The sequence below is a fragment of the Nanorana parkeri genome, unplaced genomic scaffold (assembly GCF_000935625.1).
Source record: "Nanorana parkeri isolate BGI_ZX_2015 unplaced genomic scaffold, ASM93562v1 scaffold177, whole genome shotgun sequence".
Taxonomy (NCBI): domain Eukaryota; kingdom Metazoa; phylum Chordata; class Amphibia; order Anura; family Dicroglossidae; genus Nanorana; species Nanorana parkeri.
The window spans coordinates 963,032-975,064 of record NW_017306445.1 but is presented as its reverse complement, the minus strand read 5'-3'; the positions used below and the strand labels follow the sequence as shown (position 1 = coordinate 975,064).

General features: G+C 40.3%; 1 protein-coding gene across 1 annotated transcript in view; it reads right to left on the bottom strand.

The window, feature by feature from the left end:
* Positions 1–1,649: 1,649 nt before the first annotated feature.
* The window catches only part of KCNMB2 (potassium calcium-activated channel subfamily M regulatory beta subunit 2), a 71,940-nt gene continuing 61,556 nt past the window's right edge, over positions 1,650–12,033 (bottom strand). The window contains exon 4 of the mRNA XM_018554898.1: positions 1,650–1,934. Coding sequence (XP_018410400.1) covers positions 1,650–1,934 — 285 coding nt within the window. The remainder of the gene's footprint in view (positions 1,935–12,033) is intronic.

The window sequence follows — 12,033 nt, the reverse complement described above, 5'->3', positions numbered from 1 at the left end:
ACAATAAAACTTCTTTGAAAAAAAAATCAGCTAAACTCCGGTCAGCTTACAAAATAAGGATCTAACACTCATTTAGTCTAAAGCAATATAGAGCAAAAGGATACCTGCTTTATTCCTTGGACCTGTAGCATGTAGCACTTTTTTTCCCCTCTAGCTCCAGCACTGAAATGTAGATGGGACCTCAATGTTCTTATGTACAATGCATGATCAGTGGTGGCTGCTGGTCCATTCTATAATGGCATTGGTGAGGGGACGAGCACATATCTAGAGAGAAGGTGTGGCTTCAGTAATTCTCTCTATTTCATCCCCCCAAGAACATTGGATTCTTAATATATCTAGGAAAGGGTGGCAACTGCATTTGACCAGAGTTTAACTTTAAATGTTTCCTTACCAAAATTAAATTTAACATTTTTCATGAACATTGACTAAAATCAAGCTTATTATTTAAAAACAACGTTTAAAGATTTAAAATATTTTCCTTGGAAGACTACATTGTTACTTATACTATTTTTCATGTGATCACATATCTCTATTTTAAAGGTCTTAATGCGGACCTTTCACCTTTTTTTCACTAATATTACTGTTTATCAACTGTGTTTACAAAATTGCATTTGATTTCTTTTAAATCTTGCAAATACCGTTTTTCCTCTTCTGTTCCCCTAACTTTCATATTTCTCACCAAGGCAAGAGTAATGTAGGCTCCACTGCATGCAGACTCCTGTGATATGAACATCATATATCCCCAAAGTCTTCAGGCAACTCTGAGTTCTTGTGTTTTCTTCATGATCTGGTGACTGTGCAGATACCATGGCAATATCATTCCCTGGCTAGTGTGCTTCCAATCCAGCATTAGATTGTTTACACATTGCCACAATATTGGCAATGCATCAATAATGGGAGCCAGCTTTCACAACAAGCAAGAAAAGCAAGTGAACAAAATCACCAGATGCCCTTACAAAAGATAGGGTGTGTGGAAGAGATGGTTAAGTCAAAAAAGTTGGCTCTTATAATTGCAGTGTAGCATTTTTAACTATGCTTTTTTTTTTAAAAGAATTTACAGGTATTGAGGGAAGTTCCTCTTCAAACATATTTAATTTTATAATTTTTGCAACTGAAATACATTTGGCCTATTTTTTAAGTTTGGCAAATGTTGATTTTGCATTGCTGGCATGCTAAATCTAAAATCTACATTACTAGCTACCTAACATATTTTCCTTTACAAATATGATTTGAAAAGTATAGGTCAATTATTAAAAGCAAGGCTAAATTTAATATTAATTGTAGCATAAAAATGTCTGGTGCTTCTTTCATAGGGTGAAAAAAAGTAAAACTACAAAAATGCATTTGTTTTGTAGGTTGTAACAAGACTTTTACATGACAACATTTCAAGATAATTTCCCCTTAAATGAGCCCTGTTTTGACTGTAAATAAAGACTGAAGAACACAAAATAATTAAATTACCACAGTTTCTCTCCAAATATGACATCTTGTTTGCATAAAGAACAGATTTTGCATTATTGCTCTACTTATAAGAATAGATTAAGGAACTTATAAACAGACTGGCACATTACAAACTTAAGGTTCTTTGGTGAAGAATGAAAAAAAAAAAAGAAACAGTATTCTGTTGTAAAATAACTTCAGAACTGGTTTTATCTGTTGATCCTTTGGATTCTCTCACATAGAAGGGAGAGGTACTGTGTGAGCTTCACCATGGCGACAATGGCGATACCTCCAATCATCATACATGTCGGCCAAAATAATGAATGAAATAATACATTGGAACTGTAGAGTTTGGTCAAAATGACATTCTTTTGATTTCCTTCTGGGTCATAAAAACATGAAAATCTTTGATGTTTTCGGAAGTTCTCCATGATAATATTCACAAGTGACAATGAGACTTCATAGTTTTTTCCACATTGTGGTATGTATGAACACTAGAAAAAGAACAACAAATACAAATTAGAAACATAAACCAAAAGGCTCATTCACACTATGCGTTACAATATTGCACTCATATTAACACATGTTTTTGCACATTGAGGCACAGCCTATTCATATTAAATGAGTTGGAATTCCAACCAAATGTATATTTTAGTAGACATGCACCATTTTTTTCAATGAAGTTAACTGCTTCACATCTGTGCATTGCGGTGCACTAAAATTCATATGCATTGCAGTGCTCTGGCTAGGTGTGTTGGGGGTCACAGTCAAAGTGAATTGAACCGCAATGCGCCGTACTTTGTTTTGTGCATTGCAGTAATGTGTGATTTTAACACGTGTTTTACAGTGCATTATGGCAATGCAATAGTCTAGTTGAGTCCTGATTCAGTTGAATATATACAAGAACAGGGGAATATGAATGGATATACAAACAAGAACAGGGGAATAGAAAATATTTATGTAAGTTTAATGTTTTATTTTTTGCTATAAAAACAGAAATGTTCTACAAAATATATTTGTCTCATGCAATTAAAACTATGTTTAAGATATAATTTGGCATCTCATTCAGGTTATGCCAGGAAGAAATACATTTTAGAGGTTTTCTTCAGATTCCACTGTAGGATGCCACTGAGCCATGACTATGCTCTTATGAATATCAAATTAGATTCTGAAATTTCAGTGAAATGAAGCGCACTTGCAAAATGTACCATTGCTAATTTCACACTAATAAAATAGATGATTTTAACTTCTTAGATGAGAAAAGAGAGATGAACCTCTTTCAAAGCCATTAAAAACTGAAAAGACATGTGCTATTCCATTTTTAATTTATCTTATTATACACATTCTTCAACAGGACTGGACAAATCTCAAGAGCCATGTAAAGGTGCCCATACACTGCACGATTATCGTATGAGAATCGCAGGAAAACCCGCGATCGTACGATAATCGTGCAGTGTATGGAAGGCGTGGGGCCGTTTCTACTGTACGGTCGCATTACTTTTGTATTTCGAGCATGTTGGCAAACCAGCCGAGAATCGTACGATTTTCGGCTTGCTTTTATCATGATCGAGAGATAACTGCCGAATGGGCCGGTGTGCGCACTCGCACACTGCCCGTTCAGCATTGCAGTCATCGGAAGCCCGCCCCCCTGCTACTGTAAGGTCGCACAACTTTTATCTTAGGAACATGTTCAAAAACCCGCTGAGAATCGTACGATTTCCGGCAGGTGTGTAGCATGTTCGTAAGATAAAGCCGGACGGGCCGGTGTGCGCAAGCGCACACTGCCTGTTCGGCATTGTGATCATGGCAAGTGCGATCTGCCTGTCCAAGATGGTCAGATCATACGTTTTTTAAATTACTTTACAACCCTCGCAAGACAAAAGTCTTGTGAGGGTTGTAAAGTGTATGGCAACCTTTAGAAGTGTAAACATATGTAATGATTACAGCTACCACCTATGTTGAGCCTTTTAAACTGTTGTCTATGAAAGTATGTTTCTTAGCTACTTCGATCAATTCTGTCACATAAAATGTAAAAAGAGGTATAATACTTACCTGTTCTTATCTGATACACTTCTGGGAGTGTCAGATGCTTGGTCTCTTGCTATGCACTGTAGGTCCACCCATCAATTGGTAAATCAATACTTGTGATGATGTAGGGGCTGGTGGGTAGAGCCACAACATGCAGCAGAGGAACAGGCATCTAAGACTCGCAGAAGTGTGCTGGATGCTGAAGATTCTTTCACTAGCATAGCTCCTCATGGGACCGAAGGTCTGAGACACAAGTGGCAGACAGGAACATATTAAATCACCTCTTTGACTGGGATCCATCCTGTAATCCTGAGCTTTGAGCCTCATAGCTGTGTATCTGCAGTGTAAGATCGAAAGCACTGCTGTCTTTAATTATTAGCCTTACAAGATTTGAAGTGAGATTTGGTAATGTGGTTCTGTGCTGTCTCCACCACCAGTCATCAGCTCTGAAAAGAGTAAGAAAATTCCTGACTCTACCAAGATGGTCCCCTCAATATCAAAGCACAGTGCAGAACAGGGTATGGAAAGTCAGTAATGGGTACAAGATCAGCTGCACGGGGACCTTGGGTAATACTGGTGACTAGTCCTTTTCCCACTGCTTGCCTTTTTTGAGTGGTGATACCATAATAACCATAAGCATCTTGTATAGACATAGTAAGTAAGTAAGAAGTAAGATACTATTTATGCAGTATCCATTCAGATGCCTCTGAGGTGCTTTGACACATGTTTGAGTTGCTTTGGTTTGTCTTTTAGCTGCTCTAGGAAGGTCTTCAAGCTACATTAGAGTTACAGTGGAATGCTTCAATTTACTTTTGCTATCACAATGACTTGTATAGAGAAGAAAAGTTGCTCAGGTGCAAACTAAAGCCCATGTGCTTAAACCATTATACTGCCAGCTGGCTTGAAGAATGGACTTCATCTAGTCCTATTTTTAAACATGATCTCTACCCCCAGGGGCATAACTAGAAATCACAGGGCCCCACAGCAAAATTTTGTATGGGGCCCAGTGATCGCTAGTCATGCCACTTGCAGAGCCCCATCGGAGAGTGACCCTGCAGAGCCCACCATAGACTCTCTATAGTGGGCTCTGCAGGGTCTGAGATCTCTTACCTGTCAGCGCCTCTGTGGTTGCCGGGCCCCGACTCCTGTTCCGTCCCCGGGCCATGACTTCTGTTCCGTCCCCGGGCCCCGACTCCTGTTCCGTCCCCGGGCCCCGACTCCTGTTCCGTCCCCGGGCCCCGACTCCTGTTCCATCCCCGGGCCCCGCCTCCTCTGCTATCGACGGGCCCTGTCTTCTCTTAATCACTGGCCCCACCTGCTCTTAGGTCGCTGGCCAGTGATGTAAGAGGAGGTGAGCCCCGCCTCCTCCATTCTGAACACCGCCCTCATCTGCGGCAGCGGCTGGCTGTCACTGACACAGCTCCGCAGCGGCTATGAGGGGAAATGCGCCGCGGCCGCTGCTGAACTGTGTCTGTGACAGCCAGCACCCCCACATGCCATAGCGACCCAGGCGGCCCTGGCCGGGCCCCTCTCTGCCCGGGCCCCATAGCGGCCGCCTGGGTTGCTATGGCGATTGTTACGCCACTGTCTACCCCTACCCCATAACCTGAATGTAGTTGCAGAAATTGAACAATAATATGTTAAAAAAAACATTTAGGCTTATTTAAAAGCAGTGGTATGGCTGCACTGCACATTTATAAAGAACAGCAATTTGCTTTACAAATGGTCTCAGTGTTCTGCTAGCTTTGGGATTATGAAGCATATAAGGAGAAAAAGAACTAAATAACAGAGAAGAGAGCCTGTGAAACTCATATGACCTGTACTCCTCCAGTCATGGAGTTCTCTAGAAAGCACAGGAGTGCATGGGATAGAGGCCTTACAGGGCTAGTTTATGTGTTGTTCGTAGTTCTTTGCTACACCTAATCTGAGGCCCCCTGTGCCTCCAGTGTCTGCCGGTGTATCTTCTGTGTTCCCTGTGCTTTCAGTGACTGTGACTCCTGTGCACCCCACTGACCCCTCCACTCCTGTGCCTCCAGAGAACAGAGACTGCACTTCTGTGTCGTCCTGAGACCCCTGTACTCCTGTGTTTTCAGAGACCCTCACATACCTGTGCATTCCAGTGAACCCATTGTCTCCAGTGACCCCAGTGTTCCTGTTTCTCCAGCGACCTCGTTGTCTCCAGCCACCTTTGTGCCTAAAGTGACCCCTGTATCTCCTGTAATCTCTGTGTCTCAACCCTGATTCCCCAATGACCCTGGTGTTTCCAGTGACCCCCCAGTCTCCAGTGATCTCAGCATCTTCAATGACTCCTGTGCTTCTAGTGACCCCAGTGTTTCCATTGACCCCTGTGCTCTGGTGTCTCCAGTACCTATAGAATCTCCAGAGATCCATGCAATCCTGAGTTTCCCATGTTACCAGTGAGCAAAGCACAACCTGCATCACCCAGTTGAACCAGAGCATCCTGCGTCAACAAGTGACCCCAGAGCATCCTGCATCATCCAGTGACCCCAGAGCACCCAGTCCCATGCAGTGACTGCAAAGTATACTGTGCTATCCTTTGACTCCAGTGCATCCTGTGCGCCTCTGATACCAGCACCTTCATGGAGTCCCAGGTATGCTCCTGTATTTCCTGAACTGTAGGCTTTGGTGAATACAGACCACTGTCTGTGACAGTTTGTATGAACCATGAATCCATATGAGGTGCCGCAGCCACCTACTGACCCTAACAAGCTTCTTTCACAAGGACTTGATGCTCACACAAAGCTGTTCAAGTCCTAATGACCCTCTCTAACCACTTGGATCAAATACAGGCCTATTCCACCCCAAGTACTGAATCTTTGGCCCCATTACATGCCTCTTCAGTGTGGCCCATTATTTTGCCTGTGACCTCCACACTTCTCTTCCTGCCTCCTACATGCTTTTTGGGGATCCCAAGGTTTAATGCAAACAATGCCACAGTGACAGGTGGACATGGTGAAAGGTGGTTGTGACATGGTTTATGGTGAATAGTAAAGTATGTCACCAGCACACCATGGTTCAATCTTCAAGCAGCGATCATTTTATTGATGCACACACATCTTATCACATTGCTCATGGTTTATGGTAACACACCTTCAAATCTTCCAGCATCAGCTCCCTTTGTAGCTCTCAGTTTTCAATCAAAGGAACTCGGTGCTCGAAGACTTACCTCTGCCAGACGCTGTGATCGCAGGTCTGAATAGGGAGCAGACAGCTATATAATGCCCAGCAACTCTTACTGACCGTGGGTCCCACTCAGATTGGTTTGTGAATGGTGAATTATCTTTACTCGGGGGCACCAACTCAACATATCTTATTATTACTGGACCAGTGGACAAATGCTCTCTTGTCCCCCAACCCTAGTCCTCCCATGGTTATTAGGGGGTTCAGTCACTATTAGGCCTGCAAGCTAGAGAAGGACCAAGTTGCTTTCTTTTGTGCTATTTGATAGGGTTTTCAGAGGTACCTAAAATCTTAACATATTATTTTGTATGGAGAGGCATCTGATGATCCTCTGGTTGGATTGTGTAATTAAAAGACATCTTACACTTCAATCATGCATGAATCCTGTCAAATGTCTTCAGATATGAAAAAAAGTTCCAAACAGAGTTGCCACTTGTCAGGTTTTAAACTGGACAGTCTGGAATTTATAACTGTCTAAAAATATTTTTAATTGTTACGGGCACCCTGCATAGCAAGCCAGATCCCATATTCCCCTGCAACCCCTCCTTTGCTGGTGTTATTAGTTTGAGAGCCGTCAACGTTAAATAAAAGTTGCACCTATTTAACCAGTTATTAGTCCTTAGTTAATCCTAGTTAGCCATTGCTAACTCCTTCCTCCCCTTAGCTTTTTGTTTTATTATTCTAATGTAAACGTTTTTATTTTTTGCTCACTTCATTTGTTCATTGCTGAAATGTCACAGTAACATAATTGTAGCATTGTTATAAATAGGACCATTCATAGAATAAATTCAACCCATTTGCAATAGGAAACTAGGGAGTTATAAAATATCTTAGTTCTCAGATAAAAAAAAAAAAAGGTTGGCTATAATAATAATAATGAAAACTTGTCTCTCTTTTACCATGCTTATTATGAGACACTAGTTTAACTATGCCCATAGAGCGATGGCCACTTACACCTTTATTTTTTTACTGAAACTCCAAAAAAACAAACCAGATTTACTCTTCTTGCCTGACTGTAAGTTTGTTTTTAAAAAGGTTTGCACATATGAGCAAGTGAACAGATATCAACAAGGGAAACTTTATGCATTTTCACACAAAGTGCTTAATGGTAAGGTCAATGACCTTACCATTGAGCACTTTGTGCGAAAAGCATTAAGATTCCCTTGTTGATATCTGTTAATTTGTGCATACCTTTATCTACAATAAACCTATGGTCAAGCAAGGAGAGTGAAACAGTTTTGTTTCATTGGTGTTTCACTTAAGATTGGACAAGGTCTGAAAGCCGTGATCTCCCAGTGTTTTGAAGTATGTAGAGCCAGATCCCGTGAAGCAGCAAATTTTGTGTTGTTTGTGCGTAAACATTTTTACTTATGGAGGACTGAGGACTCTGATATAAAGGGGGAACTATGAGATGAATTGGGGGCTCCCGTGTGGCATCAGGGAAAGGGTGATATCCAGTGCAGATGTCAGTATCCTTTATTCATTCATGAAGTATTCTTAATTCATTCATATCCCATTAGGTGCTTGTTCACACATGTGCGTTGACCTGCATTAATATGCCCACATCAATGCAGGCTCACTGCAAGGACACAATTGTTTTTTATGTGCCTTGTTCACATCACAACACTGATATGAGGTGGGTTGCAGTGTGTTACATTAAAATGCAGGCATGCTGCATTTTTCTGCAATGGACTGGACCCTTTGCATTGTAACAATTTAAGGCAGCACCCCTTACCACCTGTGCTCAATAGACAACAGCTTGCAAACTAAAATGTCTTATTTTAGCATGTGGCTGAGGTTTACGAGCCCTAAATATTGCACAATGATACCTTTCTTATTGGACTAACACAATATATAAAAGACAAGCTTTCAAGAGTGAACCTCTCTTCTTCAGGTCAGAAGCAATATTGGTTCGACCTGAAGAAGAGAGGTTCACTCTCAAAAGCTTGTCTTTTTTATATTTTGTTAGTCCAATAAGAAAGGTATCATTGCACACTGCAATACTTCGTTTTTTGTTTTTTTTTACATCTTGTCTACTGGACTAATACGGCTTACCCATTTATATTGCACTATATTGACCTAATTTTACATTAATGTTACGCAAACAATTTATGTAAACCGTTTTTTCCCCTGCATGTGTGGCAATGTAGAACTGAGAGGGGAATAGAGCTCCCTTAAAAGTCAAAAGCATTCGTTAAGCTTGGCCTACGCTACATAAACGTTACACTCATTTTAATCAGCAGACCTTGTTGATTATATTTTTGGGTAAATATATGAGAATTTGCAAATTACAAGTTTTTTCTATTTTTTTCAGTTTTTTACTATTTAATTCCCATGAAGGGAAAAAATTTAATAAAAATACATTTAGGGAGATTTGATTCCTGATTAAAGCACTGTCTGTCCCGAACAAAATGATGTATGATACTTTAGGGTAGGCTACATACCCTGAAAGATACAGTATATTATGCGGAACCAAGACAATGCAAAAATGAAAAAAACATTTTTGGACTCAAGGGGATTTAGGGAGAAAAAGACCTGGGGACTCAACTTGTTAAAGAGTATGTAGCTACCCTGCCTTAAGATAGAGAGGTCCTGGAGGAGCTTCGGTATGCAGAAGGAGCCTGGGAAGTTGGTCCTTTAATGAAGTGTGTTAATTTTCTTCAATTAACTGGTAGTAACAATAACTGGTACCTTGCAGCCGTGTGATAATTTTCACAGACTGCCAGGTCAGCTTAAAGGTTAATTATCTGTGGTGGCTGCAAGTGCTATCTTCCCTTATTTTGAAGTCTACAACATCATGGGTGTCCTGTGCCCTAACCCTCACACCCAAAATTGTTCAATAAAAGTTCATCAAGCATCATAACATCGGTGTGGAAGTCAGTTTATCAGTTGCCACTGGAGGATTGGTAAGTGCTTTTGGGGCAGTTATGGCACTTTCAACCCTAGACAGGCTAGAAGGGCCCAATATATTCAGCGGATCATTCGGTGGTGAGTGCTACAAGTATGAACTTTTAGTGATTGGGTTTAGTTCTCCTTTAAGTAAACCCTGCATGACTGTCATTTAAAACACCATTGAAGGCAAAGCAATGAGTGATGCTGATCAAAGTAAGGTAACCTATGACAGCCAACCAGTAATAATCTTTAATGGCTGCACTAAACAGAAACTGCTTGCATGCTAAGGGTTACAATGCTTTAACCTTTAATGAATAAGCCTGTGTGTACCCAGTGTGAGAAAGCATGGCCATGGTTGTGGAGTAAATCATAAGCTTTATATGCAAAGACACAATAATGAAAAATACATTTTAAGATCTTCCTTCTGCTGAAGTGTCTCCAGTTCTATGTTGTTACATTTTTTGAAAAGCTAGCTGAGCCAGTAACAGAGTAACTTCTATTGTACATTTTAAAGGGTCAATCCTGTTATTTACAAAAATATATTCAAGGGGACTTGTAATTTGTATTAAATTGAAAGGGATAGTTTTTCATGAATGACAAAGACAAGGCAAAACAGTTTAAAAAAGAGAAATAGATATTTGAACATTAAAATGAAAAGCAGGTTATGTTTAAGCCAAATGTCTTAGACTTGGTTTGTTAATTTTGTTCTATTTACAATATCCTATTTTACAGTAAGAGAATAGAAGTGTATTTGGTTTAAAGAATTCAACCGTTTTGCTTTCCAAATTCTGCCAAGCGTCAGAAAGCTGCTGCCAACCTCATTTAAAATGCTGCTTTCTTGTTTGGTTAACCACAAATCTTTGAACTGGCTGGAAACAGCTTCCTCTGAGCACAAAAGCTCATACTTCTCTGTTAAAAGTTCTTCAGATGAAAAATCTTTTATCTCAAGCACAACACATTTCAGAATATCTCTGTCCACTATCTTCTATAGCAGATGTGCCATAATAACCTTACATTTCCAATTCACTTGAAGACTCTTTACTGATTATTGTGTCTAACCTTTTATTTCTCTACATACGTTCTATGTATCCTTGAGGTGAACTGAATTCTAGAAACTTTGCACAATGTGTTTTATTGATCCAGGTCACAGAGGTTTTTTCATATGTCTCAGGGGTTGTATGGTTTGTTAATAAAGTGTACAGGTCAATACTATACAAGATGAATAATACAACCTTTTCCAAGATGTTAAATGCTTGGTGAGGCTTGTAAACAAAATAGGTACGTGGACGCCTCCCTGTACATAACATAACCAGTAATCTGCTGTACAATATTGCAAAGTGTAAAACCAGAAGTATTATGTAACCATCATGACCAAGATGTCATGACCATGTTATTTGTTTTCCTTTTATATAAATAAACCTTTTCATGTACCCCATGTAATGGCTAGTCAGCATCAAGTTAACAATCTTTCAGATCTAAAACTTAGTTAGTTGACATTACCATAGGTGTACATTATTTAACGTGCACTACCACAATAATGGACAACCAGAAGAGAGAAGACCTAATTAAGTAAATGACCTAACTAAGGGTGAAAGGTTCTGCTTAGACTAACAAAGGCCACTGTTGACATTCAATAGTTACCAATGCTATAAAACCTGGATTTCTTCTTTGATCAAGAAGGAAGTTTTCTATTCCGATTAGTGCCAGACCTATGTAGATCCAACGTGTCTTTACATGTGTGAAGACACACAAGGAACAAACTCATGAGGGGGAATATTTTTTCTACTTGTGTGTAAGTGGGAAGCGTGTGGAATTAAAAGGTAAGGTGGGGTATTGGGGGGAAGGGAATGTGTGAGGGGGTGGAAAGTCACTAAGTAAGGGGGCAACAAGGAGAAGAGGAATGTAGAAAGGGGTAAAAGGGGTATGGTAAGAGAAAGAAGAGGTATCAGAGGGTTATATTTTTTCAACATGACCACTTAAAGTAAACTTTTCCTCACCAACTTAAACTTAAACAAAGGCTGTGTAGTAGGTGTCATGTTATTTCAATGGAATACACAGTGTAGCCAAATTCCCCCAGCACACATTTGGCAGCGCTCAACACAACTGCTGGGCTGAATCAGTGTCATGTGTAGAGCAGGGCATTACCCCTAAGCTTATGCAAATATTGACATTCAGAAATTTGGCTTTTACAGTACCCTGGAGGCACTTAGACACCTTATGGTGTTTGCAACACAGGTTTGCTTTTAGTTTTAAAATTAAATTAGAACCCTAGCAGGTGTTAGAAACAAAAACAACAGCTCAGTTGCAATAATACTTTTATTCGTAGGGTTGAATCATGCTCAGGCTCATTTAGCCTGACAGAATTAGGAGGCACTGAGAGTGCAGGGCCCATCCCTTTTGTGGGTGTCACTACATGACCCTTCATTCACAGTATAATGATACAGGGAGCAGTGCGGACACCATCATAACAGC